This window comes from Eretmochelys imbricata, chromosome 7, assembly GCF_965152235.1.
Source record: "Eretmochelys imbricata isolate rEreImb1 chromosome 7, rEreImb1.hap1, whole genome shotgun sequence".
NCBI lineage: Eukaryota > Metazoa > Chordata > Testudines > Cheloniidae > Eretmochelys > Eretmochelys imbricata.
The window spans coordinates 124,822,195-124,842,605 of NC_135578.1; the positions used below are offsets into that span (position 1 = coordinate 124,822,195).

The following is a 20,411-nucleotide window of genomic DNA, read 5'->3' on the forward strand; positions in this document are numbered from 1 at the left end:
ACCCCAGAGACCCCTGAGGGAGCTGCGGGGTCCAGGCTATACACAGGGGTCCTGGCTTTGCAGCGCTGGCGGGGGTGGGGGGGAACAAGGCAGTGATGCGGCACGCCGTTGTGAATGGTGTGAGCACAGCTCCATGGCTGGTGATGGCCCTGGCCGGTGTGGCCGGGAGGAGACATGGTCCAGGCCCTGCCCTGTTTTTGCTCAGCTCTGTGACAGTCCCTGGCACTTGGAGGAGCCTCAGGCCTGCAGCACAGCGAAGACCTTGGGCAGCCGGCAGCTGTGACCCCGCAGTGACCGCCAGGCTGGCAAGCCCATTGTATAAATCACTGGATGCCGCAGCGAGAGGCCTCCTGCAGACCTGAGCACTGCTGTCGGCTCCCGCGTGTCCGCAGGCCCCAGTGCAGCTCGCAGCCCGCAGGGGACGCTTGTCACTGGCACTAAGCCCCGTTTGTCTGCAACACCAGGGTGAGTTCTGGGGCCAGGCTAGTCAGTGCCCACAGCTGGGGGCAGCTTTGCACTGTTTACCCACTGGGCTGGGCATGTCTCAAACCCTGGGTGCATAATTAGGTGCCTAACGGGGACCCGGCGCCCTTGCAGTGCTGGGCGCGGTTCCTGTGGCAGACCAGGCTGGTAAAGGGCGAGATATGGAGCAGGTGACGCTGACCCAGGGTTCAGGTTCCCTGCCCAGGGGGCCCAGCCGCTGAACAACAGCAGTGCAAGAAGCATGAGGAGCTGGTGCCTTCTCTCCCAGGGTCCCTCTGGGGTTGGAGCCAAGGGCAGGGTTCTCCCAGCTCATCCATTCACAGACTGGCGTAGTGCCAGGCCATGAGCCACAGCTATGGGTGCCAGGAGCCTGCTGCAGCCATAGGCACTGGCCTTCCACGGCAGCCGCTGTATCCGCTGGCACCAGGAGCCATAGGTGCCAGGGGTCATGGGCTCTGGTGTCCACGCCAGCATAACATGCGCTGATGTGCTTTGTCGACGTTAGCGAGACCAGGTGGGTGAGGAATATCGGTTATTGGCCAACCCCTGGTGCTGAGTGAGAGGCTTTCACGCTTACCCAGAGCTCTTCTCCAGGCCTGTGCTGGGCTAGTAAAAGCTGGTACCGCCCTGTCCCCGGGCGATGCTCTGGAACTGCTCCCTGCCAGGCAGGACGCTGGGGGAGCCTCCTCTCTGCGAGCAGCCTGTCCCCAGGGCAAGAAGCTCACACAGCCCACGGCAGGAACACGAGTCCGTGGAGCCCCTTGTGAACACAAGGCCTATTAGCCATTAGTGGTGTGGGAGCCAGCAGGGGGTTGGGTCCTTTACTGGCTGGTCCAAGCCGCACAGGCCAGGCTCCCAGGGCCGCTGGTCAAACAGCAGCGGCTGTAAACAGCTCCCACCCCGAGGCGCCAGGCGAGAGATGCCGTTGCACTGTCATGCCCAGGGGTAACTCCAGGCACCCCGCACAGCACCTGCGAGGCCAGCCCCGGAGCGAGACGTGGGCACCGCACACCGGCGGAAGGACACCACAGCCTGCGGACGGCACCAACCTGAGCTGGGGGCAGGCATGGGGGGGGCATGGAGACATGCCAGTGAAGGGGGCCATGCATGTACCTGGAGGGACGGATGGACAGGCAGGCGGGTGCTGCACCTCTGCCATAGTGACCTGGGTACGCAGCAGGCCCCGGCACTGTGGTGGAAGCCCTCACAGATACCAGCTGTGACCAAGTGGGAATTATTTGTAATATTTGGATGAAGCCTGTGCGTGCCTCAGTTTCCCCAACGTGCTGCAGGGCTCCCTAGTGGGTAGAAAGGGGGGTTCTCTGCAGCGGCTCAGAGCCACAGGTGTGACCGGCGCCCGCCCAGCTCTCTGGCCCTTCGGTCCCACAGTTGGAGCATCTGAGAAGACAATGGCAATCCAGTGGCTAGGACTTTGCTCCCGAGCCCCGACCCCAGCACCCGCCAGCCAGGCCATGCGGGGAGCTTGTGCCGGGGCCTGAGGTGAGACCGGCCCGGAGGGGCTTCGCACCACCATTTCCCAGCCAGGCCCTGCAAGCCAGGACCCCGGGGCCAGGGCGGGGGGCAGGCAGAGCGCGAGGTGGTTATTCCCCCTCCCCACGGTGGGTCTGTGCCCTTGGGGGGGGCAATGCCCGGGCACCCCACGCTCATGCAGCCACTGGGCTCTGCCCCCGCTCCCAGCTGCCCTAGGGCAGCGCCCAGGAGGGGCCTCCCCGGGGTGCAGGGGCCCTGCCAGGCCGGGGCTCCCCACCCCGCTGCTCCGACCCGCCGAGCCCCCCCGCGCCAGCGGTGCACGAGGCGGACCGGGCGCCAGCTGGCGGGGGGGGGGGGAGCGGCTCCCCCCGCAGCCAGCGCGGGCCCCGGAGCCGCCTGTCACCGACCCGGGCCGCGCGCCGCTGGGCCCGGGAGTCCTGCGCTCGGCGCCGGGATCCACCCCCCTTGAGCCCCCCCCAGCTCCGGGCTCCGCCCCCCCGGGCTCCCCCCAGCGCCGGGCTCCGCCCCCCTGGGCCCCCCCCAGAGCCGGGCTCCCCCCAGCGCCGGGCTCCGCCCCCCCGGGCTCCCCCCAGCGCCGGGATCCGCCCCCCCGGGCCCCTCCCAGAGCCGGGCTCCCCCCAGCGCCGGGATCCGCCCCCCCGGGCTCCCCCCAGAGCCGGGATCCGCTCCCCCCCGGGCTCCCCCCAGCGCCGGGATCCGCTCCCCCCAGCCCCCCGCCCCTGTTCCCAGCATCCGGGCCGCGCCGCGCAGGCTCAGCCCCGGTTCTGCGCCTCGCTCCGGGCTCCGGGCGCCGAGAAGCGGCTTCAGCACCAGGGACAGAGCCCGCCGGGCCCGCGCCACGCCATGGCCAGCGAGGTGAGCGGGGGGGCGCAGCCTGGGGGGCGGGGGGGCGCAGGCCGGGCGGGGAGCGGGGGGCTGCAGGGGCCGCAGCCGGGGGGGCGGGGGGCGCAGGCCGGGCGGGGAGCGGGGAGCGCAGGCCGAGCGAGGTCCCCGGGCTCCGGACCGGGGGCGGGGGGGCTGCCGACACGGGACATCCGGCCGGCTTGTCCCTGAGCAAACCTGCATCTTGTCCCAGGGGCTGCCCGGAGCTGGGGGGGGGTCCCAGGGGCTGCCCGGAGCTGGGGGAGGCGTCCCAGGGGCTGCCCGGAGCTGGGGGGGGGTCCCAGGGGCTGCCCGGAGCTGGGGGGGGTCCCAGGGGCTGCCCGGAGCTGGGGGGGGGTCCCAGGGGCTGCCCGGAGCTGGGGGCGTCCCGGGGGCTGCCCGGAGCTGGGGGGGGTCCCAGGGGCTGCCCGGAGCTGGGGGGGGTCCCGGGGGCTGCCCGGAGCTGGGGGAGGCGTCCCAGGGGCTGCCCGGAGCTGGGGGGGGTCCCAGGGGCTGCCCGGAGCTGGGGGGGTCCCGGGGGCTGCCCGGAGCTGGGGGAGGAGTCCCAGGGGCTGCCCGGAGCTGGGGGAGGCGTCCCGGGGGCTGCCCGGAGCTGGGGGGGGTCCCGGGGGCTGCCCGGAGCTGGGGGGGTCCCGGGGGCTGCCCGGAGCTGGGGGAGGCGTCCCAGGCGCTGCCCGGAGCTGGGGGGGGGGTCCCAGGGGCTGCCCGGAGCTGGGGGGGTCCCGGGGGCTGCCCGGAGCTGGGGGAGGAGTCCCAGGGGCTGCCCGGAGCTGGGGGAGGCGTCCCGGGGGCTGCCCGGAGCTGGGGGGGTCCCGGGGGCTGCCCGGAGCTGGGGGGGTCCCGGGGGCTGCCCGGAGCTGGGGGAGGCGTCCCGGGGGCTGCCCGGAGCTGGGGGGGGTCCCGGGGGCTGCCCGGAGCTGGGGGAGGCGTCCCGGGGGCTGCCCGGAGCTGGGGGGGGTCCCGGGGGCTGCCCGGAGCTGGTCCTCGTGTGCGCTGTGGCGAAGTGCCTGTCTCCTTGCACTCCCACAGCGGAGCCGGCAGCCCATTGCCCAGCCCAGCTGGTGCTGCCTTCGCGACACCCTGCGACCTGTGCACCACCTGCCCGGCCCAATGGGCTGGAGCCACTTGGGGGCACGAGGGAGATGGGGTCAGCACAGCCCCCCATGGGCTGCTCTTTTGGCCCCCACTCCCTCCCTTCCCAATTCCGGCTGTTGTCCTGCACCCATCCCTGGGGCGTCCCAGCGCCTTCCACAGAGAATCCACAGCAAGAGCCAAATCCCAGTGGGCTCCCTGCCTCTCTGGGTCACAGCTCAGCTGGGGAGGGGGAGTCAGCTGGGTCTGGTGGGTAGAGGGGGGGACAGTCAGTGGAGGGGATGTGGGGCAGTGTCTGGGCTGGGGGCACGAGGGGCAGTATTGGGGGCAGGGGCAGTATGAGGATAGAGGGGCCTGAGTCAAGGCCGGTGCAGCGGGGGGGGGGGGCAGGGGTGAGTGGGGCCTGAGTCAAGGCCGGGGCAGTGGGTGGGGGGGGCAGGGGTGAGAGGGGCCTGAGTCAAGGCTGGGGCAGCGGGGTAGGGGGGCAGGGGTGAGAGGGGCCTGAGTCAAGGCTGGGGCAGCGGGGTGGGGGGGCAGGGGTGAGAGGGGCCTGAGTCAAGGCTGGGGCAGCGGGGTAGGGGGGCAGGGGTGAGAGGGGCCTGAGTCAAGGCTGGGGCAGCGGGGTGGGGGGGCAGGGGTGAGAGGGGCCTGAGTCAAGGCCGGGGCAGCGGGGTGTGGGGGGCAGGGGTGAGAGGGGCCTGAGTCAAGGCCGGGGCAGCGGGGTGTGGGGGGCAGGGGTGAGAGGGGCCTGAGTCAAGGCTGGGGCAGCAGGGTGGGGGTGGCAGGGGTGAGAGGGGCATTCTTATGCAGGTGTCACTGCTGGGTGCTATGCCCCAGCTTTGGCCCAGTCTCTGGGAGGAGCCCGTCAGTGGGCCGGACCCTGAGGGGTCTCCCTCTTCCTCCAGGGTCAGCCCTGAGGCTTCACCACCTCCTTTGGCTGGACCTCTGGGGCTCCAGCCCCCCGTTCCCCACCGTGAGCTCTGCCCAGCGAGTCCCGCCGAGCCAGGCCCTGGGGGGACACTTGTCCGCTCTACAGGGATTAATGCACCGCACGAAGCATCTGCAGTGACGCTCGCCCAGCGCTGGCAGAACGGGCGGGTTTATTCGATGCTTGGCCCCAGGGAGCTCAGAGCACGGGGAGCAGCGTCTGGTGCAGCCAGCTCAATCCCCCAGCCGAGCCGTGTGAGCTCCAGTCCCAGGCGCTGTCTCTGCCGGCCTTCGCCAGGCCCAGCAGAGAGCCCCAGCCTCTTCCAGAGCCCCCCATTAGTCCCTGCTGCCCCCCTCCGGGCAGGGCCACGCTGAGGGCACAGGATCCTCACTCCAGGGTCTCTGGGCTCCTGGGTGCTGGTGTTCTGCCCACCGGGGTTTCCAAGGTCCGCTCACATTTTCACTTGTGGGTCGGCCACGACCAGGCCATTCAGTGACCCGCTGTCTGCTCGCATCAACAGCTGTTGTCTGCCCTGGGAGCAAACGGAGCCCTTTCCCCCATGGGGAGCCATGCAAAGCATAGAGGGAAACTGAGGCACGTAGGGATATTAAATATTACAGAAAACTCCCACTTTGTCATAGATGGGCTGTCCTTGCCCCTGGCTTGCAGAGTGAGTGTTTCCCCCTTGCTGGTCCCAGGCCTGGCCATGGAGCTGGGGGGTCTCTTCCAGGAGAGGGAACAGCATCCAGGCTGAGGCCAGCTCCTTCCCCCAATGCTGACCCCTTAGCCAGGAGATAGGAGCACCTCAAAGACACCCTGCAAGATCCAGCCCCCTCCCCAAGCTGGGGCTAGGGCTGTGTCTGCAAGGGGCAGTAGAGGATGGAGGGGCGCTGGGGGGGGCACCGAGCCCCTGAGTGCTGCTCGCTCCCCGTACAGTGGGGGTGGGAGTCTGGCTGCAGGGGCACCAGCTGGTAGGGAGGAGTGGTCTCTGCTCACTCTGGGCTGGAGGAAAGGCTTGTGCACCAGAAACAGGGGGAAGGAGCCACCCCAGCTAAGTGCTCTGGGAAAGCAAGGAGCCCTTCCCAAGTGCCAAGGCTGGCCCGTGGGCCATGGTGGGGCACAGGGATGGTTTGTTGACACAGAGGACGTGCATTGGTCAAAGAGCCACAGGCCCAGTGCTATAGCCCCAGCTTTGGAAGAGTCTCTGGGAGCCCGTCAGTGGACCAGGCCCCTGGGGGTCCCACTCTTCCTTCCCCCAGGGTGGGCCACAAGGCTTCCCTGTCTCCTTCGGCTGGACGCTGTGCCTTTGGGCCTCCTGCTGCACCCCGTGAGCTCCATGCAGCGAGTTCAGCTGAGACAGACCCTGAGGGACACTCGTCCAGGCTTTGGGAGCCAGGCAGCTCCCTGCGCCAGCGGCTGCAGGGACACATGGGGTTTATTAGTGGCCTGGACACAGCACAGGAAGTCCTTGGTTAGCCCAGAGAAAAGGAAGTGACAGCCTAGTCCATCCTGCTCAGCACAGAGCCCAACCTCCGTCCCTCTGACCTCTCTTTGTCCCAGGTCAGATGTCCCGACTGCTTCCCATAGCCACCACTTAACTCCCACCTCACCCCCAGGCCTTTGTTCCCCAGCTGGGGGATGTGGTGCAGCCCCCCTCGGAGAGGCGGGAAGTCCATGTCTCTGGGGACTTGCTTGCTAGGGGTTTGTGTCCAGATGATTGGATTTGCCAGTCTTCTCAAGAGCTCCTGATCTTGGACCTAAGTCCCCAGAGAGCTGGACACTAGCCACACCTGTGTCTCTGAGCCACTGCAGAATGCAAACAACCCTCTCTACCCCGCCGGGTAGCCCTGCAGCATACAGGGAAACTGAGGCACACAGAGCCATCAGAAAATGATTACAGAACATTCTCATTTTGTCACCAAGATGTATGGGGGGGGGAATCGGGGGGTGTGCGTGTGTGACAGCACCCACGGATTCACACTCTACACACCAGTGTAACAATCTTCGTACAAAATGTGCCTCGTGAGGGGTCATTTGAAAACGAATAACTCACTGGTCAGGAACAGCCTGGGGAAAGGTTGCAGCCCCATTACCTGCCCCGTCAGGACTCCGCCCTGGCTTGGAACATTGCCAGCACACGTGCAAACCTAGGTGATGGACGCGTCTGTCCTCAGCACAGGCCTGTGGGGTCCCGCCGGCCGCGGGAACCAGGGCCCGCGCGACAGCAGGGGCGGAGACGGCGGGAAACAGAACAAGCTGCATTTGAGCAGAGACAAGGGGGGGGAAGGAGCAGGGAGTGGCTGTGTTGCCGCCCTCCCCGTTGGGCTAACTGTTGCTCTGAGGGGTAACCGTCAGCAGATGCCGCTTCAAAGGCTCCCTGGCCTATGGAAGTGAGGGGCAGAGAACGCCAAGTTCCCGCCTTCACCAGGAAGACAAAGGCCTGGCACCGTTGGGCCGCAGGGCGCAGTCCTGCCCCAGGAGTGGGTCAGTGCCCCCCACGGGAAGCCAGGGGGACTGGCCTGGCCCTTGCTAGACTAAGTGGTAGCCTTTAGCTGTGAGTTTTCCGCGTCGTCGGCTGGTCACCACCTCTCGAGTAGCGTCACTGTTAATCTAACCCCGCAGTGCTGCGTGCGAAGGGCGCTGCTTGGGGACACCCACTAGTGCACCACGCTGGGGACAGTGACTCTGTGCGGGCGCAGGGAACCTTGAGTGCTGAACTGGCCGGGGTGGGCTGCGGGGTGTGTGCGGAGGGGGTACGGGGGGTGGGCTGCGGGGTGTGTGCAGAGGGGGTACGGGGGGTGGGATGGGGTGTGTGCAGAGGGGGTACGGGGGGTGGGCTGTGGTGTGTGTGCAGAGGGGGTACGGGGGGTGGGATGGGGTGTGTGTGCGGAGGGGGTACGGGGGGTGGGCTGCGGGGTGTGTGCAGAGGGGGTACGGGGGGTGGGATGGGGTGTGTGCGGAGGGGGTACGGGGGGTGGGCTGCGGGGTGTGTGCAGAGGGGGTACAGGGGGTGGGGGATGGGATGGGGTGTGTGCAGAGGGGGTACGGGGGGTGGGCTGCGGTGTGTGTGCGGAGGGGGTACAGGGGGTGGGCTGCGGGGTGTGTGCAGAGGGGGTACGGGGGGTGGGCTGCGGGGTGTGTGCGGAGGGGGTACGGGGGGTGGGATGGGGTGTGTGCAGAGGGGGTACGGGGGGTGGGCTGCGGGGTGTGTGCGGAGGAGGTACGGGGGGTGGGATGGGGTGTGTGCGGAGGGGGTACGGGGGGTGGGATGGGGTGTGTGCAGAGGGGGTACGGGGGGTGGGCTGCGGTGTGTGTGTGCAGAGGGGGTACAGGGGGTGGGGGGTGGGATGGGGTGTGTGCGGAGGGGGTACGGGGGGTGGGCTGCGGTGTGTGTGCGGAGGGGGTACGGGGGGTGGGATGGGGTGTGTGCAGAGGGGGTACAGGGGGTGGGGGATGGGATGGGGTGTGTGCAGAGGGGGTACGGGGGGTGGGCTGCGGTGTGTGTGCGGAGGGGGTACGGGGGGTGGGTTGGGGTGTGTGCAGAGGGGGTACGGGGGGTGGGATGGGGTGTGTGCAGAGGGGGTACGGGGGGTGGGGGATGGGATGGGGTGTGTGCAGAGGGGGTACGGGGGGTGGGCTGCGGGGTGTATGCGGAGGAGGTACGGGGGGTGGGATGGGGTGTGTGCGGAGGGGGTACGGGGGGTGGGCTGCGGTGTGTGTGCGGAGGGGGTACGGGGGGTGGGATGGGGTGTGTGCAGAGGGGGTACAGGGGGTGGGGGATGGGATGGGGTGTGTGCAGAGGGGGTACGGGGGGTGGGCTGCGGTGTGTGTGCGGAGGGGGTACGGGGGGTGGGTTGGGGTGTGTGCAGAGGGGGTACGGGGGGTGGGATGGGGTGTGTGCGGAGAAGGTACGGGGGGTGGGATGGGGTGTGTGCGGAGGGGGTACGGGGGGTGGGATGGGGTGTGTGCAGAGGGGGTACAGGGGGTGGGGGATGGGACGGGGTGTGTGCAGAGGGGGTACGGGGGGTGGGCTGCAGTGCGTGTGTGGAGGGGGTACAGGGGGTGGGGGATGGGACGGCGTGTGTGCAGAGGGAGTACGGGGGTGGGATGGGGTGTGTGCAGAGGGGGTACGGGGGGTGGGATGGGGTGTGTGCAGAGGGGGTACAGGGGGTGGGGGATGGGACGGGGTGTGTGCACAGGGGGTACAGGGGGTGGGGGATGGGACGGGGTGTGTGCACAGGGGGTACGGGGGGTGGGGGATGGGATGGTGTATGTCACCCAGTCTTTGCCCCCCAGCCCGGGGCTGCAGTCCTGAGCTCTGCTCTGTGTCAGGACCCTCCTTCCCTTCCCCAGAGTCCTGCGACAGCCCCCTCGCCCCGTCCCTGCCCCTGGGTAACCTGCCGCGCCCCTGTCCCCCCAGGCCCATGACCTGCAGGAGCTGCGGCGAAGCGCCTCGCTGGCCACCAAGGTCTTTGTGCAGCGGGACTACAGCGACGGGACCCTCTGCCAATTCCAGACCAAGTTCCCCCTGGAGCTGGACAGCCGGGTAGGAAGCGCGGTGCCCTGCTGCGCTGGCAGGTGATGGGGGCTGGGGGGGGCAGAGCAGGGCCCGGCAGAGCCTTGGGGCAAAGGCCCCTGTGACTGGAGTCCCGGGGGGGCCCTGCTGAGATGGCTCAGTTCGGGCAAACTGCACAGGCTGGGGCAGACAATCCCCCAAACTGATGGCTATTCTGCTACTTCGATGCACCAAGCCAGGGACAAAACAGCGGCTGCAACACCTCACTGGCTACCCGGAAGCCAACACACAGCTCCCTTCCAGCGACCCAGCCTTGGGCTCCCACCGCACCCCACACCCAACATCACGAGGGTTCCTGAAAATCTTGTTCATCCTATAAACAGTTCTACCAGTCCCAGAGGAGCAGACACATCACCCACCAGGCTCATGAGCGTCTTAGACCCTGCCAAATGCACGCTGGCGGCCACCGCTTATTAACCAGACGAAAAGGTGTTACAAGAAAAGCGAGGGAGAGTCCTGGTTAAAGGAGCATTAAACATGCAGGCATGAGTCATAGGCCAATCTCAGGGCAATCCAGAATGGACCTGGGGCCCCTGACCAAGCTTAGGCAGATCTGAAGATAACAAGACCAGGGCCCAAGAGTTCTCTCTAAAGGTCTCTGGCAGGCTAAGACACCTCCTGGCTCCAGGGCTCCCTTGCGTGAAGAGTAGTAGATCGGAAGCAGAATTACCTGGTCCCTGCGTACACACAGGTAATGAGAAAAGGAGTACTTGTGGCACCTTAGAGACTAACCCATTTATTTGAGCATAAGCTTTCGTGAGCTACAGCTCACTTCATCGGATGCATGCTGTGGAAAGTGTAGAAGACCTTTTTATACACACAAAGCATGAAAAAATACCTCCCCCCACCCCACTCTCCTGCTGGTAATAGCTTATCTAAAGTGACCACTCTCCTTACAATGTGTATGATAATCAAGGTGGGCCATTTCCAGCACAAATCCAGGGTTTAACAAGAACGTCTTGGGGGAGGCGGGGGGTAGGAAAAAACAAGGGGAAATAGGCTACCTTGCATAATTACTTAGCCACTCCCAGTCTCTATTCCAGCCTAAGTTAATTGTATCCAATTTGCAAGTGAATTCCAATTCAGCAGTCTCTCGCTGGAGTCTGGATTTGAAGTTTTTTTGTTGTAATATCGCAACTTTCATGTCTGTAATCGCGTGACCAGAGAGATTGAAGTGTTCTCCGACTGGTTTATGAATGTTATAATTCTTGACATCTGATTTATGTCCATTTATTCTTTTACGTAGAGACTGTCCAGTTTGACCAATGTACATGGCAGAGGGGCATTGCTGGCACATGATGGCATAGATCACATTGGTGGATGTGCAGGTGAACGAGCCTCTGATAGTGTGGCTGATGTTATTAGGCCCTGTGATGGTGTCCCCTGAATAGATATGTGGGCACAGCTGGCAACGGGCTTTGTTGCAAGGATAGGTTCCTGGGTTAGTGGTTCTGTTGTGTGGTATGTGGTTGCTGGTGAGTATTTGCTTCAGGTTGGGGGGCTGTCTGTAGGCAAGGACTGGCCTGTCTCCCAAGGTTTGTGAGAGTGTTGGGTCATCCTTCAGGATAGGTTGTAGATCCCTGATGATGCGTTGGTGGGGTTTTAGTTGGGGGCTGAAGGTGACGGCTAGTGGCGTTCTGTTATTTTCTTTGTTAGGCCTGTCCTGTAGTGGGTGACTTCTGGGAACTCTTCTGGCTCTGTCAATCTGTTTCTTCACTTCCGCAGGTGGGTATTGTAGTTGTAAGAATGCTTGATAGAGATCTTGTAGGTGTTTGTCTCTGTCTGAGGGGTTGGAGCAAATGCGGTTGTATTGCAGAGTTTGGCTGTAGACGATGGATCGTGTGGTGTGGTCAGGGTGAAAGCTGGAGGCATGTAGGTAGGAATAGCGGTCAGTAGGTTTCCGGTATAGGGTGGTGGTTATGTGACCATCGTTTATTAGCACCCTAGTGTCCAGGAAGTGGATCTCTTGTGTGGACTGGACCAGGCTGAGGTTGATGGTGGGATGGAAATTGTTGAAATCATGGTGGAATTCCTCAAGGGCTTCTTTTCCATGGGTCCAGATGATGAAGATGTCATCAATATAGCACAAGTAGAGTAGGGGTGTTAGGGGACGAGAGCTGAGGAAGCGTTGTTCTAAGTCAGCCATAAAAATGTTGGCATACTGTGGGGCCATGCAGTGCCGCTGATCTGAAGGTATACATTGTCCCCAAATGTAAAATAGTTATGGGTAAGGACAAAGTCACAAAGTTCAGCCACCAGGTTGGCCGTGACATTATCGGGGATAGTGTTCCTGACGGCTTGTAGTCCATCTTTGTGTGGAATGTTGGTGTAGAGGGCTTCTACATCCATAGTGGCCAGGATGGTGTTATCAGGAAGATCACCGATGGATTGTAGTTTCCTCAGGAAGTCAGTGGTGTCTCGAAGGTAGCTGGGAGTGCTGGTAGCATAGGGCCTGAGGAGGGAGTCTACATAGCCAGACAATCCTGCTGTCAGGGTGCCAATGCCTGAGATGATGGGGTGCCCAGGATTTCCAGGTTTATGGATCTTGGGTAGCAGATAGAATATCCCAGGTCGGGGTTCCAGGGGGGTGTCTGTGCGGATTTGATCTTGTGCTTTTTCAGGGAGTTTCTTGAGCAAATGCTGTAGTTTCTTTTGGTAACTCTCAGTGGGATCAGAGGGTAATGGCTTGTAGAAAGTGGTGTTGGAGAGCTGCCGAGCAGCCTCTTGTTCATATTCCGACCTATTCATGATGACAACAGCACCTCCTTTGTCAGCCTTTTTGATTATGATGTCAGAGTTGTTTCTGAGGCAGCCTACAGACAGCTCCCCAACCTGAAGCAAATACTCACCAGCAACCACACACCACACAACAGAACCACTAGCCCAGGAACCTATCCTTGCAACAAAGCCCGTTGCCAACTGTGCCCACATATCTATTCAGGGGACACCATCACAGGGCCTAATAACATCAGCCACACTATCAGAGGCTCGTTCACCTGCACATCTACCAATGTGATCTACGCCATCATGTGCCAGCAATGCCCCTCTGCCATGTACATTGGTCAAACTGGGCAGTCTCTACGTAAAAGAATAAATGGACATAAATCAGATGTCAAGAATTATAACATTCATAAACCAGTCGGAGAACACTTCAATCTCCCTGGTCACGCGATTACAGACATGAAAGTTGTGATATTACAACAAAAAAACTTCAAATCCAGACTCCAGCGAGAGACTGCTGAATTGGAATTCATTTGCAAATTGGATACAATTAACTTAGGCTTGAATAGAGACTGGGAGTGGCTAAGTTATTATGCAAGGTAACCTATTTTCCCTTGTTTTTTCCACCCCCCCCCCAGACATTCTTGTTAAACCCTGGATTTGCCCTGGAAATGGCTCACCTTGATTATCATACACATTGTAAGGAGAGTGGTCACTTTAGATAAGCTATTACCAGCCCGAGAATGGGTTTGTTTGTGTGTGTGTGGGGGGGGAGTGAGAAAACCTGGATTTGTGCTGGAAATGGTCCACCTTCATTATCATACACATTAGATAAGCTGTTACCAGCAGGAGAGTGGGGTGAGGGGAGGTATTTTTTCATGCTTTGTGTGTATAAAAAGATCTTCTACACTTTCCACAGTATGCATCCGATGAAGTGAGCTGTAGCTCACGAAAGCTGATGCTCAAATAAATGGGTTAGTCTCTAAGGTGCCACAAGTCCTCCTGTTCTTTTTGCGACTACAGACTGACACGGCTGTTTCTCTGACACAGGTAATGAGTTGCATTGCTTAGCAGAAGGCGAGTGACCATTCCAGCAGTTCAGAGACCGTTGACTACAAACTTCCAAGCGAAATACAGCCAGTGACATTATTCCATTCAGGGTTGATCTAAATGTTACTATCCCCGTTTGACCTCTGACTCAATAGCTCAGTGACCGACAGGAGCCCCCCGTTTACATGGCTGACATCTAGCAAGGCATAAGGAAACACCCCCATAGCACCTACCCCCGATCCTGCAACAATGCAGGCTGCATTTCACAGCTCCAGTCTGCGTCCCAGGCTTTGTTAGTTGTTATCCGGAATGGCCCCTTTCACCACGGACATACTTCTCTGAGAGGCCTTTAAAGATTGGATTTGAGTCATTTAGCCTGCTTGCTGCTTCACCCTTTCTGGCCCTGTGTCACAGCCTGTGACGAAGTGAGACTGTTCTTAATGTTTCCTCTCGCGGGCTGGGCCTGGGGTCACAGCCCCGCTGAGCCCTGGCCCTGGTTGCTCCCTCCCTGCCCTGGGATCACTTCCCAGCAGCGCCTCTGGACCAGGCAAACCTGGTTGGCAGCCGATCTGCCCTGCCTGTGTGTCCCCCGCCCCCAGCTGGGGTCTCAGCGCTGCCCTTGCTGTCCCAGTGGGGGTAGGCAGCCAGCTCGCTGCTTTCCTCACTGCATCAGAGCCAGCATGAGCCCCTCTCCGGTGTGCAAGGGGGCAGGGAGCATCTCTCTGTCCCACCCAGCCCCAGGGGACTGGTTACAGGCAGGCAGGTAGCCTGAGCCTAGCCGCTCCTCCCCCTGCCAGCCAGGTCATCTGCATTGTCCAGAGGCGCTGCTGGGAAGTGAGTCCAGGGCAGGGAGGGAGCGACCAGGGCCAGGGCTCAGTGGGGCTGTGACCCCAGGCCCAGCCAGCGAGAGGAAACATTAAGAACAGCCCCACTTGGTCACAGCCCCGCCCCCCGCTCCAGTTATTCCTGGTGTGGGCCTGGGGCCCGGAGGCTGTGTGGACTTGCGATCCCTGGGCAGGGCCGGCCAGTGGCTCTCTGGGAAGGGTCTCCCCCCAGCGAGCACAGATGCCAGTGTAGCCCTCAGATGGTGCCCGTCATGAACCCCCAGGGTTGGTGCTCAGCAACAGCCCACAAAGGCCCCCTTCAGGGAGCCAGATCCTCCCAGGGGCTCGCTCTGTCACTAGGGGAAGCCCCTCGGCTTCACTGCCCCCTTGGACTGAGCCTTCAGCACCCCTGGGTCATGCTGTGAGCTCCCTCCAGCGCGGGCACCTGAGAGAGACTTGGACCCCCAAGGAGCGCAATGCCCCCCACCTCCAGCCCCTGCAGGGCCGCAGCCGGCGTGGTTACAGCAGGAGGGTTATGAGGGGCGTGGAACAGAGCTGGGCAGGCCTTGGGTAGCACCGAGAGCAGGAAGTTACAGCCTGGCCCGTTCGGGTTCCCCAGAGTCCCAGCCAAGCAGTGTCCGCCCTCGGCTCCCGCTCTGTGTTCAGATTCCTGGCCAGCCCCAGTTGTACTCTTCTCAGCCCTTTGTCCAGCTGGTCACACCCAGCTGGCTTCCTGGTTAGTGGGGGCTCCAGGGTCGTTAGCAGCCAGCACGTAGCAAATGTCCCAGGGGTTGGGTTGGCCATTGTCTTCATGGGCCCCCTAGTGACCTGGCCCCCAAACATGAGCCAGCCAGGAGCCATCCCCACCTTTGTAGTAACCGCCTTTCCCCACCACCTAGCTGTCCATGCAGCACATAGGGGAAACTGAGGCACACACCGCATTCATACAAAATAATACAGAAAATTCCCACTCTGGCACATCCCCCGACGAGAGCTGCACCCACAGCCATGGGGTCTGGGCTGGTGGCAGCTGCCCAGGCTCACGCTGGGCCAGGTCCTGGATGTGCCCAAATGTCTGTGTGCATATGCCCTGGATCTGTGTGTGTGTGCAAACTCATGGGGGTGGGGAGGTACCCGCCCAGGTGTCTGTGTGCATGTGTATGGGGGGCTTTGTCCTCCTGAGGGGCTCCCTATGGGGCACCGTGCTGGCTGTTCCCTGGGTCCCTGCAGAGTGCCTACTAGCTGAGCTGGTCTGTCTGTGGTCGGGGGACAGGTGGGGTCCTTCAGGGTCAGCTCACTGGAATGCTCACGATGCCCCAGCCGCTGCTGCAGGGCATGGGCTGAGTGTGGGCAGGGGCTCCCAGTGCCGGCTGGCGGGGCCCCGTGTGACCCCCAACGCCCTCACCCGGGTTTCTCTCCCCAGCTCGAGCGGCAGCTCTTTGAGGAGACGGTGAAGACCCTCAATGGCTTCTACGCCGAGGCCGAGAAGATCGGGGGCAGCTCCTACCTGGAGGGGTGCCTGGCCTGTGCCACGGCCTACTTCATCTTCCTCTGCATGGAGACCCACTACGAGAAGGTACGGCCGGCACCTGGGGCCCCCACCTGCCACTGGGTCAGCCCGGCGAAATGCAGGGACAATTGCAGGCCCCAGCAGTGCCCTCGCCCCACCCCCCAGGCCTGGGCTCCCCTGGGTCCCGTTCCACAGGGGACAACGGCCTTATTCTCTGTGGTGACCCCCTCGCTCCTCCCTGGCAGGGTCCCCAGGTGGCTCGGAAGGGAAATTCTCCCGGGTACCCTGCCGTGCCAGCCAGCCGGAGCCTCCCCAGGCATTAACCCCCGAGGGAGAGCGGACCCCTGAGAGGGGCTGTCGCACTGAAGGGGGCTCCCCCCACGGGGCCAAGAGTGGGCACGACCTGTGAGTCTGTACACGTGGGAACACTTTAATGGTGGTGCTGAAAGGCAGCCCCCTTACCCCGTCCGTGCCCCCTTCAGAGCTGGGGCCAGGAGCAGGGCTGTGTCTCTGGGTGGGGGCCCAGACAGGAGTGAGGGGTGAGGCTGGGGCCACAGCTGGGGCTGGGCGCAGGACCAGTAGTGGAGCTGCATGTGCGGGGCTGGGAGCTGGCACCCCGGGTGCCGGGTGTCCCGGGGTCCCCGGGTGATGCTCTGGAACTGCTCCCCACGACGCCAGGCGGGACTCTGGGGCAGTCTCCTCTCTGGGAGCAGCCTGTCTGCCGGACACACAGCTCACCCAGCTTCTACCTTCCTGGGTCTGACCTCGGAGCATCCAGCATCCTCTGCCCCTCCGTGCGCTTCCCACGGCCAGTCCACCCAGGCGGGGTCCTGGGGGGGCCAGAGGGTCCTGCCCCCCAACTCCGCCTTATTCTCTCAGCCAGCCAGTAAATCAGAGGTTTATTAGACGACAGGAACATGGTCTAACACAGAGCTTGCAGGTGCAGAGAACCGGACCCCTCAGCTGGGTCCATTTTGGAGGGCAGTGAGCCAGACAACCACGTCTGCCCTTCACTCCATGTCCCAGCCAGCCCCAAACTGAAACTCCCTCCAGCCCCTCCTCCTCTGGGCTTTGTTCCTTTCCCGGGCCAGGAGGTCACCTGATTCCTTTGTTCTCCAGCCCTTTAGCTCTCACCTTGCAGGGGGGAAGGGCCAAGGCCATCAGTGGCCAGGAAACAGGGTGTCGGCCATTCTCTGTGTCCAGACCCCTGCACACACCTGCCCTCTAGGGCTCTGCAATGATCATACACCCTTACCCCACCCCCTAGATACTTAAGAACTGGCTAGGGGAAACTGAGGCACCCCCACACTATTCAGAGGAAACATTAAGAACAGTCCCGTTTCATCACACGGGGCTGGGAGCCCGCATGCAGGGCCAGGAGCGGAGCCGCGTGTAAAACCTGGGGGTGCCGCACTATGTTCCCTCTCCTTTTTCCATCCACATGCGAATGAATTTTGTTACGTGCAGCACCAATAAGGAGGTGATGCCGAGGTCTGGGGCCATTGTGACTTCGTTGGACTGTGTGGGAAAGTCGGGGGAAAGCTGCCCTATGGGCAGAGATTAGTAGTCGTTAGTAGCAAGTGCCACGGTAAGAAAGGCTCTCCTAGAGTTGCATAAAATAATGAATGGGACGGAGAAGGTGAACTGGGAGCTCCTCTTCACCCTCTCGACACGGACCAAGGTGGCATTCAATCACAGTGAAAAGCAACACGTCCAAAACGGCGAGAGAGACATTTTTTAACATCATGAATCACTGGCGTGTGGAACTCACTGCCAGCCATGCCACCTGTACACCAGCCTTTCTAAGCGTTCACAACAGGAGGACGTGTTCATCAGAATAATACCCCGTCAGCAAGGCTCCACAGAGAGACCCCGCGGCTACCTGCCACGGGTGGGAGACGAATAGTACCAATTACTTTCCTTTCTGCAGCTCCCGCCCCTTTGCCCCCATCTCCAGCCCAGCACAACCCAGGGTGAGTGGCTGATGGAACGCAGCTCACTGGGTCGGAGACTACCCTAAGCACAGGAAACAGTGCAGGCCGGTGCCTGGAGCCGAATGCTCGAGCTCACTGCGTCTCCGCTCAAGGAGAAAAGGAATGGACCTTTCTCCAGCAGCCCCGTCTCCCACAGAGACAAGAAATACTCTCCTCCCCCAGCCTCAGAAAGACAGCCCCAAGAGTGTGAGTAGGCCTGAGGGACAGTGTGTGTGAACGGAAGTGCGGGGAAGTGAGTGTGAGCGGATCTGTGGGTGTGCGGGGAAGTGAGTGTGAGCAGATCTGTGGGTGTGCGGGGAAGTGAGTGTGAGCGGATCTGTGGGTGTGCGGGGAAGTGAGTGTGAGCGGATCTGGGGGTGTGCGGGGAAGTGAGTGTGAGCGGATCTGTGGGTGTGCGGGGAAGTGAGTGTGAGCTGATCTGGGGGTGTGCGGGGAAGTGAGTGTGAGCGGATCTGTGGGTGTGCGGGGAAGTGAGTGTGAGCGGATCTGGGGGTGTGCGGGGAAGTGAGTGTGAGCGGATCTGTGGGTGTGCGGGGAAGTGAGTGTGAGCGGATCTGGGGGTGTGCGGGGAAGTGAGTGTGAGCGGATCTGGGGGTGTGCGGGGAAGTGAGTGTGAGCGGATCTGGGGGTGTGCGGGGAAGTGAGTGTGATGTCACCAGCCCCTTTGCACAGACGGAGGAGTTGCACTAACACTATTAGTCTCCAATAGAGGCTTTATGACCAAGGAGTCTGGTCCCCAAGCGCACAGAGGTCTGGTAATTTTTCTCAGGGAAAGAAACAAGGTATTTCTTGCAATGTGCTCGTGAGTTTTACAGATAGTGTTGGTTTCTAGGGTCCGGCTGCGGGAGAAGCAGGAAGTTTCCAGGCTGGTAACTAACGTCAGCTCCAAGAGCCAGTCGGATGTTAACGTAAATGGCAATGGTTAATACGCTGTGCACAGTGCTGCTGAGGGAGACCTCTCTCCCCCCGTAGAGCTGCACGCCCCAAGCTCCCCCAAGCCCCATCACAGCCCACCTCACCCCACCGCCCCCACCCACCCTACACATCCGCCTGGAGCACAGCCCTTGATGGCCTCCGGGGCAGCCACGCCCTTAGCGGGACCCGGGTGCTGCAGCAGCCCTGCACCCTTGGCGCCCCGCCGGCATCCCCAGGAATCACACGAACACCCAGTGCAGTCACGGCGTACTGACCGCACCCTGCCAGGGAGAACACCCCTGCCAGGGCCATGAGCCCACGCTGCCCCAGCCACCAGTGACATGCGGTGGCCCTTGGGCCGCGTGCTCCTGGGGCCCGGGCCTGTGACCGCCCTGCCCCATGCAGCAGAGCAGCCTGGCTGCATGAGACTTGCGGGGGACAAGGCAGCCAGTGATACAGTCCCCCAACCCTTACCCCGCCCTGAAGGCACAGAGCAGGGAGCTGGGGTCTCCCAAGGGTGGTTACTCAGCGAGGGCCGCTCGGGCTCTGAGAGGGGGCTGGGGGCTGCAGACGGCTCCCTCATCACACAGGTATCAGGTTGGTGCTGGGCCCGGCTTGCCCTCCCCACAAGGGGTGCAGATTGCAATAGCCCCTGCCCCCAAGCTCGGCCCTGCGCCCCCAGGCGGCAGCCCTGTGAGCCCCAGAGCAGCGGGACTCGGGGTGACTGGTCTGGGCAGGTGCCGGGGAGGGGGAACTCAGCCCAGCAAAGCTCTGCACTGGGGATCCCCTTGGGCAGGGAAAGGCCCAGCTCAGGGGTGTTGCTGCCAAGCACCCCAGCTCTCAGGCCCGTGTGCGCCCTGGGACTCACCGGCTGCCTGGCCCTGGCTCCAGAACCCCAGACTGGCTTCTCCCGGTCCCAGCACTCTAAGAAGCCAGCTCTTATTCCTGGGCCGTCACCAGCCAATGGTTTGACTCTGGCCCCGCCTTCCCCTCAGACATTGCCCCTCCTCTGAGCAGGCGGCTGGGAGCCAGGACTCCTGGGTTCTAGCCCAGCTCTGGGAGGGGGGTGGGTTCTAGTGGTTAGAGTGGGGCGGGGCTGGGAGCCAGGACGCCTGGGTTCTAGCCCAGCTCTGCCCCTGACTGTGACCGTGGGCCTGTGCTCCCCGCTCCCTGTTCCCCAGGACCTCCTCCTTTCCCAAAGGGGCAGTGACCCGCCCCCAGAGGCTGTTGCTGTGGGGCAGGTGCAGTGGGGCGGGCGTGCTGGTTAGCATCAGTGAGAGCCAGCACAGCCAAAGGGCCCGATCCCCTGCCAGGGAGGGCCGCAGACTGGTGCCCCGGGCTAGGGAGTCACTGGGTGCGCCCGGGCCTGCGGGTGCTGACGGGGTGCCCGGGGCGGTGGGCCCTGACGGGCTGTCCCCTTTGCCCTCGCAGGTGCTGAAGAAGATCTCCAAGTACATCCAGGAGCAGAACGAACAGGTCTACGCGCCACGGGGCCTGCTGCTCACCGACCCCGTGGAGCGGGGCATGCGGGTCGTATCCTCCTGGGCTGGCTGGGCGGGTGGGCATGGGGCAGGGAAGATGGGCATGGCTGAGCCTGGCGGGACGGGCGCGGGCACAGCGTGATGCTCTTACAGTGGTGCGTACGGCTGCCGCAGACAGGCCCCTCTCTGCAACGCCAGCCCTGCCCCGAGCCCACGACCAGGCCCCAGTCGGGGTGGCGAGGGGCTGGAGGGCCCTGGCTGACCTCAGAAGTGGGAGCAGAGACGGGCACCGCCCTGCCTGCCCTCCCCCTGCCCAGCAGCCCTTGCCCGGCTGTCGGTCCTTAGCCGGGGCCCAGATCGAGATCTCCATCTACGAGGACAGATGCAGCAGCCGCAGCACCAGCAGCCGCAGCAGCAGCAGCGGGGGCGGGGGGGGGCGGTGA

At 62.9% G+C, this 20,411-nt stretch overlaps 1 protein-coding gene across 1 annotated transcript; it reads left to right on the forward strand.

Annotated features, from left to right (window-relative positions):
* Nucleotides 1–644: 644 nt before the first annotated feature.
* GOLGA7B (golgin A7 family member B) lies at nt 645–20,411 on the forward strand. Its single transcript, XM_077822886.1, has 6 exons — nt 645–653; nt 2,725–2,850; nt 9,294–9,443; nt 15,492–15,644; nt 19,919–20,020; nt 20,325–20,411. The coding sequence occupies exons 1-6, from the start codon at nt 645–647 to the stop codon at nt 20,409–20,411; spliced, it is 627 nt and encodes a 208-aa protein (XP_077679012.1).

Excerpts from the sequence above, each read along its gene's own strand:
- GOLGA7B (XM_077822886.1), top strand. Across the intron at positions 9,444-15,491 it reads CCCTGGAGCTGGACAGCCGG|CTCGAGCGGCAGCTCTTTGA; the intron begins GTAGGAAGCGCG and ends TTCTCTCCCCAG. Across the intron at positions 15,645-19,918 it reads TGGAGACCCACTACGAGAAG|GTGCTGAAGAAGATCTCCAA; the intron begins GTACGGCCGGCA and ends TTGCCCTCGCAG.